At 39.5% G+C, this 14,363-nt stretch overlaps 1 protein-coding gene across 2 annotated transcripts in view; it reads right to left on the bottom strand.

Moving 5' to 3' along the window:
• The window catches only part of KCTD3 (potassium channel tetramerization domain containing 3), a 51,839-nt gene extending 43,602 nt beyond the window's left edge, over positions 1–8,237 (bottom strand). For both annotated transcript variants that reach the window (XM_040636018.1, XM_040636017.1), the window contains exons 1-4: positions 8,155–8,237; positions 3,591–3,644; positions 3,289–3,334; positions 1,171–1,244 (exon numbers count right to left, since the gene is read on the bottom strand). In XM_040636018.1, coding sequence (XP_040491952.1) covers positions 1,171–1,244; positions 3,289–3,334; positions 3,591–3,644; positions 8,155–8,237 — 257 coding nt within the window. The remainder of the gene's footprint in view (positions 1–1,170; positions 1,245–3,288; positions 3,335–3,590; positions 3,645–8,154) is intronic.
• Positions 8,238–14,363: the final 6,126 nt, after the last annotated feature.

Below are 14,363 nucleotides of genomic sequence, written 5' to 3' on the forward strand. Positions count from 1 at the left end.
CAAATAAACAACTTGAATTTTTTTTAATTTTTTTTAAAAGATTTTATTTTTAAGTAATCTCCACACCCAATGTGGGGCTTGAACTCACAACCCTGAGATCAAGAGTCACATGCTCTACCAACTGAGCCAGCCAGTCGCCCCTAAACAATTAGAATTTTAAAAGCTGTATCTAAAAAAGTATAAAGAGATCCTCAGTGAAAGTTCACCGGGAGGGGAGCCTGGGTAGCTCAATTGTTAAGGTTTTGCCTTCGGCTCAGGTCATGATCCCAGCATCCCTGCATCCCGGGATCAAGCCCTGCATGGGGCTCACTACTCAGTGGGGAGTCGGCTTCTCCCTCTCCCACTGCTGCTCTCCCTGATCATTCTCTCTCTCACTCTCTCTCTCTAAAATAAATAAATAAAACCTTAAGAAAGAAAGAAAGAAAGAAAGAAAGAAAGTTAGTTCACTGGGAATATACAGAATAAAAGAATAATAAAATACAAATTAATTGTAAGTTCTTGGTTGGAATTCCAGACTATGGCAAAGTTAAAGTAGTAGTTTAAGTGGTCATTTGTTTATCTACAAAAACCCATGTTAGATCCTCAGAATATATAGTACAGTGCTCACCCTGTTGGAATTTAAAGTCGAACAGGAGAGAGACTACTGAAAAAGGAATATGTGTAAGGAATGCTGTGGTAGTAGCAGGATAGGAAACTATGAAGACCTATATTAGATAGACACAACAGAGATCACTGAAGAAGTCAGGATTAAGCCAAGACCAGAAAGTGGTGAAACTGTCAAAGCAAGAGAAATTAAGCAGGGGCAAGATCATAGCACCTTAAGAAACAATAAAGTCCAAAATCCCTAGCCATTAATCCGAGAACATATTCAATAAGACTTTTAAGCAGAGTAGCAACCCAGATTAGATTTATATTTTTAGAAGGTAATGTTGGCTACACTGTGGAAAACCAATCAGAGGAATGCAGAAGGCAGGAAACTGGTTAGGAAGCTGATGGGAGTAGTCTAGAGGAAGAGAGAGGATAGGATGGTGGCCTCTATCTGTGAGTTTAATTTGGAGGAAACTTTCAAGCAAAAATAATTTGGGGGGGGGACACCCTTCTCTCCACAAAATATACCAAAAAATACATACCTATCAATTAGAATTTACTTTAAAAGGATGCATTTCTTACCGTAAATCTAGTTCTTTTGTCCGAAGAAAATTTAAAATGGGTGCAAATGCTGCTGGATCTCGATCAATAAATATCTGTAAATGAGGAATTGTTTCATTTAAGAATTGTTTTATTTTCAAATTATAAACTAACATTAATATGTGTAACACAAACTTAGGGAACGAACACTGAATTATTCAAATACTATATTTACTTGATTCCACTCTTAAATTTGAAGTTTCTAAAACTGGAATGCAGCTTTAACTGTGAGCATTTAATGTAGTACAGTCTACCCACCACAAAAACCTATTATTATATTGATAATATTTTAATTTGTAGGAAAAATGGCATCTATTTATTGATATCTTTGGTAAAAGTGACACCTGAGGGAAAATTTTTATCTGAAATATGCTAGAAATTCAGTAAATACTTCAAGAACATGATACATAAATAATACCTTCTTACATTATCATTAATTATTGGTGACAGTGATTGTGACTTACATAATTTGTGATTCGTATGTGAATCATTAAAACAATAATGTACTTTTATAATACGCACAGGGGTAATCAAAGGTAAAACTGCACATTGGGGTGTCTGGGTGGCTCAGTCGTTAAGCGTCTACTTTCTGCTCAGTGCGTGATCCCAGGGTCCTTGGATTGAGCCCCACATCGGGCTCCCTGCTCAGCGGGAAGCCTGCTTCTCCCTCTCCCACTCCCCCTGCTTGTGTTCCCTCTCTCGCTGTCTCACTCTCTGTCAAATAAATAAAATCTTTAAAAAAAAAAAAAAAAGTAAAACTGCACACTGCTGTCAAAACTGGAAAAAAGGGGCAACTGGGCGGCTCAGTCAGTTACGCATCTGCTTTTGGCTCAGAGGTCATGATCTCAGGGTCCCGGGATTGAGCCCCAAGTGGGACTCCCTCCTCAGCAGGGAGTCCTGCTTCTTCCTTCTTCCCCCCCACCCCACCCCCACTCCAGCTCGCTTTCCCTCTCTCTCAAATAAAATCTTAAAAAAAAAAAAAAAAAAAGAAAGAAAAAGAAAAAGCCTGGAAAAGAATACTATTCACACAACACCTTCACATCCTATTATCTCAATTTCCTCAAAAGCTAGGGATGGGGGATGATGAAAAAAACATTTCTTAAAACCACAGAATATATACTGAGAAAATAAAATGCTTCAGAAAATATGAAATATATAACTTTCTATAGGAATGTATACCAACCCTATTTTGAATCAATTATAAAAGTTTGGACCATAAAACTGAGCACCCTTTAAAGCTTAGGTTAGTTAACTAGACAGGGGATGGATCGCTTACAGTAAAGCTCTTTATACTCTTATTATGTTTATACAATGAATGAGGTTGTTCTAGCTTCATAAATTCTTGCTTTTGTTTTCATTAGAAACAATGAGAAGTTGGAGAAACACCAGAGACCAGTGGAGAATCTTATTAATAATGTCTTTTTTATAATCTCATATGGACACACCTGCTTTTGCTGTCTTATTTCATCTGCACATTCCATCACTGCAAATAAATACCTTTGACCAGTTTGTTGCCTCAAACAGAAAGCTTCTTTTTTTTTTGGTTTTGTAAGTACTATCCATTTACTTTACATACAATATTGCATACATCATAACTGCTTTTTAAACATACAAAGCAGTATTTTTGTAATAAAACCTAGTAGTTCTCTTCTTTCCTCATTTTGCCATTGCTACACAAGTTCTTAAGGTTATTCTCCAACATAAAGAAATTGTAGGACTTTACTAATTTAAATACCTTACCATTCTAACTCAATATCAAAATGTTTTAGTATTTATATTCATTTATTTATTGTTAAAGTTTTAATTACTGATTAAAACTATTTCCTCTCCTGACAATGTAAGCTCATATCCTTGAAACCCTCTAATCATAAATACTTAAATTGCTATATTCAGTATTCCACTTAGAGTTCCCTTCTATTAACTATAGAAAAACTATATACAAGAAAAAATAAAACACTTTTTAAGTACATATATGTCACTTTCATTAGTGGTTATTAAAAGATTAGCTTTCCTGTCTGTTTTCTTAGAGTCACTATAAAATAATGGTTATAAGCATTAGTTGATTCAATTTAGAAACATGTATCAACATATTATACTCACAGCACCAGTTTCATCTCGAAGTGTTGAAATTCTTCCACTCAGCAAACTAGAAGATATGAACAATAAACCAGAGTTAGTTCTTAAAATCTGAGTATGAATAAAATGCACTAATTCTTTATCAAACATCAAAGACCAATACAAATGAATCATCCTATCTCCAAAGTAAAATAAAAATTTTTTAATTCTATTTTAAGAGTTAACATTTTTTTATCCAAGAAATAAAAACATTAACTGGAAAAAGGAAATTATTCTTTTAATGATCAAGTTTTTAAAAGATGGTATTAAAAAATTATATGAAATACCTGGAAAAAAAAGAATCTGGAATCCACATAAGAGTTTGTCTTGAGGTACTAAATCTGCAATTAAAAATTATCTGGTATTATAAAAGAGGACAGGATTTGAAATTTCAATGTTCATTAACCTGCCTTCATATGCCGGCTAATAATTTACAAGTTGTTGCACAGCTAGAGCTACATCAATTATGTATATTTACTAATTTAAAATTTTGCCACTTTCAATTCAGAGTTAAGATTATTCAAAGAGCTCTCAACAAAATCAAATAATTAACTCACTGATATATAGTGCTTCTTAAAACACTACTTTCCAGCATGCCCATCTGCTGAAGAATCGACAATAAGCCCATCACAACAAATCCAAACTTCTCAACATAACATTCAAAATTGCCTTTGGGTCCTGTTTCACCTCTCCAACACGAATGTTTTCTCATCTAATAAGACAACACTTCAATACCCTGGACAATTTGTGCTTACTACCATTTCAATATCTTTATCTCCACTTGAGCAACCTCCTCATGTCCAATAATCCAAATTCCAACCATTTTCTTGATACCACTCAGGTTTTACCTTCTCCTTAATGGCTTTTCCAAATATTCTATCCTATATTATCTTTCTGAGCTTCTGTTACATTCATTCATTCAAAAACCGCTCCACAAGTATCTCATGGTTCTGAGGTTAACTGTCATTTGATCAAGTCCAAACTGTCTTACTAGCATCAATTCTGGAGACAACTTTATCCCAGCCTACTGTAACAGACTACCTATGCATTTTTTTACTCTCTTGCCACCGCCATGTGTCCTCACACAGAAAAGAGCCTAAGAAGCCTCTGGTTTTCTCCACATTCATTATTTAGCATTATATGACTGCTTTAAAGCAGTCCCTGTGCCCATTAATCAGATTAAGAAAGTATCCAAGTAGTTAATTCAAGAAACCATGGCAAATTTTCCCAAGTATATATCTTACCAGAATCTTAACAAAAACTGAGGAACAGATTACAACAGTCAAAGGAAACTGACTTGGCCAAATAAATAAAAGCCAAGTCCAGTAAATGGCAAACTGAAGGCTACAGGATCCACTGCCCAAAAAAAAGAAATAAAAAAAACAAAAAAACCACTGTGTTCTGGAGGCTATCAAATTAATTCCAAATAAGGTCACTATAATTTATGATCTTTCATGTTTACTGATTATTCAGCAAATTGTTTGCCAAATAACTCAAATTTTGTGTTACTTAGAAAATTACACAGGTCAGCTTAAAGTTGTATTAGCAATTTCAATTAAAATCAGCAGTTTGGGGTAGGTTTAATAATTTGAAATCTCTGGGCAAAGGGATTGGAGCCTCACCCCCACCCATTTTTTTCTTTTTTTCAAACAAGAGGAAGAAAACATTTAAAATTACATATGACAAGCATAATTTTCTGCACTATATATGAAAGCGTTTTCTAATGTTTTTTATCTCATACCCACAGTGTGCCAAGAAGATGCCATAAAGAAGAGGTGGCCTATATATACAATGGAATATTATTCAGCCATCAAAAAATGAAATCTTGCCATTTACACTGATGCGGATGGAACTAGAGGGTATTATGCTAAGTGAAATAAGTCAATCAGAGAAAGAATTATCATTTGATCTCACTCAGATGTGGAATTTAAGAAACAAAACAGAGGATCATCAGGGAAGGGAGGAAAAAATAAAACAAGAGGAAACCAGAGGGAGAAAAACCTTAAGAGCCTCTTCATAGGAAACAAACTGAGGGTTGCTGGAGGGGAGGGAGGTAGAGGAATGGTAACTGGGTGATGGACATTAAGGAGAGTATGTGAGGTAATGAGCACTGGGTATTATGTAAGATTGATCAATCACAGACCTGTGCCTCTGAAACCAGTAATACATTATATGTTAATTAATTGAATTAAAATAATTAAAACAAGTAAATAAAACTGCAAGTCCAAAAAAAAGGGGGGGGCGATGTCCAATCTGGTCTCAGCAACAATGTCACTAAAGATATTAGCATATCCACATTCATACTTCTTGTCATTTGCCTCCTTCTAAATTAACTTGGAAAGAAATTAAAATTATTTATTCTTCAATGTTACTATCCCACCAACCCTTGAATTTCCCATTTTTTACTTCAAATTCCTTTATCAATCCTATAAGGTTGGTACTATTATCGTCACTTTACATTTTATGAAAACTAAGCACTAAAAAATAATTTGCCCTAGGTTGCTGAACCATTCCCAGGTAAAGCCTGGGAACCAGAACCCATAACTGCATGATTCCAAAGTTCTTTGTAAGTCCCTCACTAGCTGGCCCCAGACCGCTCTCATGAGGCCTCAAATCATACTCATTCATAACAGAATTAATCACAAATTGAGTTCTATTAGGTTTCTTTCACCTCTTTAGTTTTTTTTTTAGTAAATAATGTTAATTCTAAAACCTCATCTTCTCTACTTCCTCAATCACCAATAAAGTGCTAAATAAATCATAAAAAACATTGTGCATTTTTATATTTCCTTTGAAATATAAAAGGAAGGAATTTCATATCCTTCCTTCTCTGTTCACAGTATACTCTCCTTTTGATTTTGTTCTATCACCTCAGAGCCAACATCCATTCTATGCCACAGGTCATTCTCCCAGTGGCAATTCCTTAACTTTAATGACAATGAAATCAGGATTTTTTTTTCCTTTACAATGATTTAAGTGACTGTGTTAATATGTCTTGTACAACATACAGATGCCTTCTGGATCCCTTCTAGCTCTAAAATACTCCAAGAGTCTATGATTGAAAGTAACTCAAGAAAATATTCTCAGAATACCTGGAGTTGGATGTTCTATTTTTCTACAGGCCATGTCATTACTTATTTTATAAACTATGTTATCCTAGCAAATTTAAAGTTTATGGTGTTTTTATTTAATTTCTCATTCCTATCTAACAACTTTCATGTCTTCTAAATCGTTCAATCTAATAATACATTTACCTTATTTTGTATTCTTTGCTAGTATCATCGCTTAGAAAACCTTAGATCCTGTTATGATCCAGTTCCATACACAATGAAACAAAATAAAGTGTTCCAGCTCCAAGATGGCTGCCTTTTATGATTTAAAAATGTAAACTGAATTCTACAGTCAATAACAAGGTTTCACTCATTAAACCACCCACTTTCAATATACAGTAAATAACAATACATTTAAGTTTTATCATAATAGTGTATGTCCTTTAGAATGCCTGAAAAAAGGTATCAACAATCTATAGCAATTAGGAACGAGTGCAGGCATTTTAAATTACTATAGTGCTATTCCTCAGCACTAACATACACTTTAGGCCAACTCTTGTGGGGTATTCCATTTTTGCACCTGGAAGTTACCAAACCTGCAAAATTTTCATGTGATTTTAGGGAAAAAATCCGTTTCTTACATTAGGAGACATAAATATTCTCCAAAGGGCCGGTATCTATATAACACAATAATGTAGTATCTTACACTGTTAAACAGTTTTGTTTCCGGAGATGAGGGAAAAGAACAGGGAAAGAATGAAGAATTACTGTTTCTTGTGTTGAATTCTCTAGCACACTTAGAAAATGATTAAATGTTTAGGATTAAAACACAATACGTTTTATTCCTACCGTTCACACTGCTACTGTTTTTGCATTTTAAAAAATATTAGTTAAGTTTTAGATGTTGAAACCCTTCCATATTCTCGAGCCCTTCGCCGTTCACCTCCTACCAAGCTTTAAACTCAGCCACCCCTTCCTTCCAACAGAGCTGGCAAAAACCCATTTCTGAGAAGAGTGACTCATAGGCCATAGCAAATCCACAATAAATGATTTTCCCCCCAACAAGCTTAATAAAGACACAGACAGGGAGTGGAAAGCCAGAGGGAGGATGAAAAGGTTTCAGTCTGTCTACTCTGAGTGTGCCACATTGTGCCAATATCCAAGGCTTTCCAGAACTGTTAAAACTGCCGTTCCTGGATCCATTGCCTGGCAAGTTCAACAGATCGTTCAAAGCCATGCACCCAGAAACTCTGAAAATAAACAACGTACTGCGAATCTACTGCACTCCATCCACCGAAATCCTTAGAGATTACGAACACTCCCTAATCAGGAGGAGAAAAGAACACTGCACTCTTTCTTACCCAAGCGAACCGACACCTTGTTGACCGAAGAGAAAGAGGAGGCAGGTTCATCTGCAAGAGCCAAACCATAAGGCCAGGCTTCCACAAAGTAAATTCCTCAAATACACCGTAAAGTTGGGTGAGGAAGGCTTTTTAACGTTCCTTACTTAGCCTGACAGCTTAGAAAGGGGGAGGGACAAAGGTTGGCATTCTAGGAAGGCAGCCACTTGGGCACATGGGCCCAGCTCGCGCTAATTCCAGAGGCCCTCCTGCTTCTCGCTTCCCGGAGCAGATACTTCAACTAGAGATCCGCCGACATTCTTCCCGCCGGGAGGGCTCCCCGCGTTCCCCACCTGGCTCGGCACCCACCTTCGCCCTTGTCCCCGCGACACCCGGCCTACGTCGCCCCCCTGCAGGCCGCCCGCGGCATGCCGGCTCCAGCCCCTTCTCCGCCGACTCACCTGGTCCCCCCCACGTTCAGCTGCACGATCTCGCCGCTGCCGGCCGCCGCCGCGGCGAAGCTGCCGCAGTGCCCTCCCGCCATCTCCGGCGGCTCCGGGCGCGCACGCCGCCCGCCCTCCCCGGCCGGGGCCGTCGAGCCCGCGGCCGGAGCCCTAGGCGGCGGCGGCGGCGGAGGCGGAGGCGGCGGCGGCTGTGGCAGGGCCAGCGGGGCGGCGGCGGCCGGAGGGCGGGAGGTACGCGGAGCCTCCCCCACCTTCCCGGCGGCCGGGCCGAGCTCCCTCGCCGCCGCCTCTTCCCCTCCGCTCCCGCAGCGCGGGAGGGCGGCCCGGCCTCCACCTCTCGCGGCCTCCAGGCCGCAGGGCCGGCCCGGGCCTCTCCTAGCGCTCGGCTGCCGCCGCCGCCGCCACCGCCACCGCCACGGCGGCCGCCGCAGCCGCAGCCTGCCTGGGAGAAGGGGTCGCCGCTGGGGACAAAATACCGCAGCGCTCACCCTTTCGCCCGCCGCCGCCACGGAGGAGGAGGAGGAGGTGGAGGAGGAGGAAGGAAGGGCGGGGGAGGAGCTTCCCAACCCAGCGGGGCTGGCGCGAAGGGAGGTAAGGGAATGTGCTCCTGGCCCACGGCCCGCTCTTGCGGGATTCCCTATGTTTCCTCCTTCCCGAGCGATCCCACCCTGCTCCCTTTTACATTTAAGGTTTTCTAGCACCCGGAATCAGATTCCCCAGTTTGGGGGCAAGTCTGGGTAAACTGCCCTTAAGCAACTTTATTGTCTCCTTTCTCCACATGGATTTGGGAGGTGAAGGGAAATTTTCCGAGAGCTAGTAGTTGATGCCTAAACGTAGAAAGTGCCAGTGCTGTGAAAACTGGGGGATTTTATGACTTTTTTACAGCGTTTACGAATTTCAGCAAATTCGTTACTGTATTACTCTCTTCAGTCTCAACGCTGGTCCCCCAAGCAGTTTTGTTTTTTGTTTTGTTAATCAGGGAAGAAAACTAAAGGACTACAACAAACAACCCGTAGCCCGTGTAGGGCAACGTTTCCGGAATATAGTAAGCATTGTGTTAGTGAAACACAAATGCACACTTCAAAAAAAAAAAAAAAAGTGTTTGCTCTAAATAGTATATGTATTGGAACCTGAAAACTTAGTGACTCCTTAGGTGTATTTTTCAAATCTTAACACAAAGGGAGTTACCTGGCTGGCTCAGTCCGAAGAGCATGGCAAATCTTGATCTGGTGGTTGTGAGTTCAAGCCCCACCTTGGGCATAGAGATTACTTAAAAATAGAATCTTTTAAAAAATAAAATCTTAACACTATAACAGCTGATGTTAGCTAACAAAAGCTAACAAAAGCAGTGCAGTATGTTTCAGAGTTCATTAGTCTGTGATACTAAATTCTGTTAAAAAGAAATAGGCCCAACATGGAGTCACTTTTGCTAAGCCCCATCAAGACTTAATGCCTAAGCTGGGGGGGCCTGGCTGCTTCAGTGGGAAGAATTGGGGCTCTTGATCTTGCGGTCCTGAGTTGGAGCCCCAGTTTAGGTGTAGAGATTACTTGAAAATAAAATCTTAAAAAAAAAAAAAACCCACTTAATGCCTAACCTAATTGCAGTTTCAGCCTCTCCTAGGAGTGGAAATTTAAACCAATTAGTCTGGAATTTCCAGATCAGCATTAGTGAGGTAACCTGCCAGATAAGGCCGCTGTCCTCCCCTAAGGGAAGGTAACCTTGCCTGAAATAATTTAGTCTTTTAACCTCCCAGTCCTACCCTCCTTTTGCCTCTAAAATCCTTTCATTTTGTACCACCATTTGGTACCATTTTGTACCACATGAATTGCTGCCCAATTCATGAATCGTTGAATAAAGCCAATTAGATCTTCAATTTTACTTGGTTGGATTTTAACAATTCTTAGCATAAATTGTGTTTTTTTAAATAGTTTTACCATTAAGAATTCAAACTGAAGACCTACATGATGTTATGATTTTATTTTCATTGTCATAATAATTAAAAAAAACACTCTGCTGAAAAATATACCAGTGATATGACTTTATCCAAATTTGATTTAAAAAAAGCATGACTTACAAGATAAATATTATTTACCTCAGTTAATGATGATGATAATAATAGCTAATTTGTATTGTTAAAAAACAAAATTCAACTGAGTAGTTTTGAAGACCTAATTGGCTTTATCAAACAATTCATGAATAGGCAGCATCCCATCTAGCAAGTAGAGGAGGGCCTCTGAGGATTTTTACAAAATAGAAAGTTTTTATAGGAAGGAAGGTGGGGCAAGCAAATTATTAGCAAAAGAAAAGAAAGGATTGTTTCAGGCAAGATCGTCTTCCCTTACAAGGAGAGACGGGGTCTTATCCAAACTACCTTATCTTTTTGAGGTATGGAGAAGGCCCATGTAACAAATTATTTTATTGGTGCTGGTCAGAAAATTCCTGACTGGGGGAGGTTGACACTGCAGTCAGGTTAGGTGACGGCTGACACTTAAACTTGACCTCAGTGATGCCATTTTGGGCCTGTGGTTTTCTTTGTAACAGGATTTATTAAGGATTTATCACATGCTAGATGGTTTAGATATTTTTGTCATTTTTTTTTTCTTCACAACTATTATTATCACTATTTTAAAAACTAAAAAAAAAACCTGAGACTTAAAATGATCAGGAAACTTGCTTGAAATTCCATAGCTGGCAAGTGGCATAGCAGGAATTTGTAGGCAGGCAGTTTGATTTCAGGGCCTCTCTGCAGTGCCTTAAACCTTCACTTTATACTGAGAAGATGAGTAACGGTTCAGATTAAGAGAACAGGAAATTAAGACTCCCTCATATTTTAAGCAGTGTTAGCTATATTTGCTCTAATCCATAATATCTGCTCCTACCAGAATCTGAAACTTCACATTCTAATTTGCAAGATAGAATTAAGTGGTAAAAAAAAAAAAAAAAAAAAAAAAAAAAAGCCATTTAATTTTTCCTAGGCCCATACCTTGGGAGAATGTAAAAAAGATCACTTACTAACAGATTTTTGCCTTGAATGAATTCAAGAGGCAACGTGGAGTTAAACTAAGGCCTGTGATACTATGATTTATAATAAGAAATAGATATTTGGCCTTCATCCTCTGTTCTGGGACAGAACTCCTAAAACCATTATAAATTCCCAAATGAGGAGACAAAAATGGTTTCTTTTGTTATGTTAATGTGGTGACTTCTGGAAAGCACTTAGGTAACTTAAGGTTAGGGGTTGGATCCTAGGGGACCCAACCCTGTGATTAGCAGGTTGGAATTTTTAGTTCCACCACCCCCAACTCCCACCTCGAGGAAGAATCAGTTATCAATGGGCAATGATTTAATTAATGAAACCTTTGTAAAGCCCCAAAGGGACAGGACTGAGAGAGCTTCCAGGTTGGTGAACATGTGAAGAGTTAGGCAGAGTGGCTTTCTCTGAGAGGGCATGGAATCTCTGTATCCTTTTCCCATATCTTGCTCTTTAGAGCTCTTCCCCCTGGATATTCCTGAGGTACATCCTTTTGTAATACACCCACGAGCTAGTGAGTAAATGAGTTTCCTGAGTTCTAGGAGCTGCCGTAGCAAATGAATCAAATTCAAGGAAGGGATTGTAGGAACCTGTGACTTATGGCCATCAGGCAGAAGCACAGGTAACAACCTGAAGTTGCAAGTGGGAAAGTCCAAAGAGTGAGTTAGAGGAACCTCCAATCTGTAGCCAGTCAGTCGGAAGCACAGGTAAGAACCTCTGCTTGTGATTGGCATCTGAAGTAGAGGACACTCTTGTAGGACTGAGCCCGTAACCTATGGAATCCAGGTAGATAGTGTCAGAATTGAGTTGAATTGTAGAACCCCCCGCTGGTGTCCAGAGAATTGCTTGATGGTGGTGGGTAAACCCCTCCTTTCCCCACAGTGGAATTGTGTGCAGAACCCCTAAGTAGGCACTCAAGTGAGATGTTGAGTGCACGGTTGGAGGAGGACAGTCAGAAGACAGGCAGGCAGGGGAAGGGGCCCGGTCCTGAGAGGAAACTACCCTTAAAAGGAAAAAGCTCCCATCCTGTTACTCTACACAAGGAGCCCTCCACCCTTTCCCAGGTGAACAACTATCTGATAGATAGATGAGCACATGGACAAAAACCTGATTCTGTGACAGGCACATGGAGAGTTAATCAGATTAAAGCAGCTTGCCAATGAGCCCATAAAAACCCCTAGATTTAAGTGCCAAAACAGCAATGCTCTCAGGTCCCCTTCCTCTTCCAGGAGCTTTGTAATGTCACCCAATAAACTTTGCTTTGCTGCCCACCACTCACTCTTTGGCTGGTCTACCTCTTCATTCTTCAAAGCGGTGTGACCAAGAACTGTGGACACTAAAGGAAAAGAAATCCTGAAACACAGTTGTATAAAGAAGTTAGTAGTTTGGAAGAGAGATTCAAACTGCAAATACTCTTCATCTTTGCTGAAATAAAACTTTGGGATTAGCAGTATTGAAATGGCTGTTAGAGCCATAGGACTGACCGACATTGTAATGGGGAGAGTGTAGAATGAGAGAAGAATAGGAATCAGGAGGGAGCCCTTGACTATCCAACGTTGGAAGACTGGAAGAAGAAGATCCAGCCAAGGACAAAGGAATTCTGGCAAGATGGAGGAAAGCCAAAGGATTAAGGGGTCCAGTGAGATAATAGGTCAAATAAAATAACTGAGAATTGACCACTGGATTTAGTAACATGAAGGAAATTGGTGACCTTCTAAGTAAGCATAGTTCTAGTGCAGCAATGGCAGAAACAGTATGATTGGTGGGGTTTCACTGTAAAGAGGAGTAAAGAAATGGACAGTAGCAAGCAGGGGAAGTAAGGTCAAGAGAAGGCTTTGTAAAGAAATAACTATGTACTGATGGAAACCATTTAGTAGAGAGCAAAAACTGGTAATTCAAGAGAGGCAGAAGATATTATTAGAGTTATATCTTTGCGTAGATGAAAGAAGACCATATCTAGCCAACAAGTAAAGATAAACTGAGCCACAAGGAGGATAGATAATTTGCCCAGTGTTTTCTGTTGCCATTGTTATTATGGTTATCTTCTGAACCACTCCAGGTGTAAATACACCCATTATTTGGGTATGTCTCTAATGGTACATTCTATGTATCATATTTAAAAACCATAGGCTTGAGATTACTAACAATAATAGGGAAAACTTCCTCCCACAGAACTGTCAATATCTAAAGGCAAGCCATAGAAAAAGGGAAAAGGACTCAAAATTTCACTGGATCCCATCGCTCAAACCTGAACAAACAAAGCATATTCCTAATCTGATGGCAAACTCAGCAAAGAAGTTGTGGTTTAAGAAGTTGTGGTTTAAGGGGAAGATGTAAGGACAATAATCTGGAAAGTCTGGTGTAGGGCCCAAATGGCATCTACCCTCCAGGCCCATGGTATGAGGATTATGGGAAAGAAAATAGCCTGCAGTCGAGAAGGAAGCAAGGGAGTCAGTGTCCATAGGGGAGAGCCTACTTTTAGTCTGTGCCAGGAATATTTAGAAAAGAGGGTGAAGGTAAAGGGAATTTTCCTTATGAGGGACCATAAATTCCAAAGCTCACATTGGAAAGGTTGTGTTTTGGAGGAGAAGAGTAGAAAATGAGAAATGATCTGTAAGTGCTGAATTTTTGTGTGCAACAGTATAAAATGGGAAAATTGGCATGAACAGATTAGTCCTGAGGTTCCCTTAGGCAAATTATGGTGGTGACTCAGAGAAAGTTTTGTTTAATTTTGGGGTGGGGATGACAGCAAAGGCCTTTGCCTGAAGCAAAAAAAGTTCAATGAACACTCCCAGAAAACTATTAAGGCCTGAGATGATCTCATATGCTACCTATCAGCATTCAATCTCCCTTTGCTATCTTCTTCCCATGTTCCTTCCTACCTTTCTACTCCATTCCAGGTGCACTGGCCACCTTGTTATTCCAAAATGTCAAATATGCTCCAGCTTCAGGGTTTTACACCTTGCTTTTCCCTCTGCTTGTGAAGTTTTTCCTTGAAACAGAAAAAGGGCTCACTTCTTCAGAACTCTGCTCAAATACCACCTTAACAGAGAGATGTTTGTTCTTCTAAGACAACAAGGGAAACAAAATAGAATCATAAAAAATATATTCAACTAATCCAAAAGAAGGTATAAAAAGGGTAAGGCAAGAATAGAGGACAAAAATGGAAAACAA

Source organism: Ursus maritimus, unplaced genomic scaffold (genome assembly GCF_017311325.1).
Source record: "Ursus maritimus isolate PB19 unplaced genomic scaffold, ASM1731132v1 scaffold_2, whole genome shotgun sequence".
NCBI lineage: Eukaryota > Metazoa > Chordata > Mammalia > Carnivora > Ursidae > Ursus > Ursus maritimus.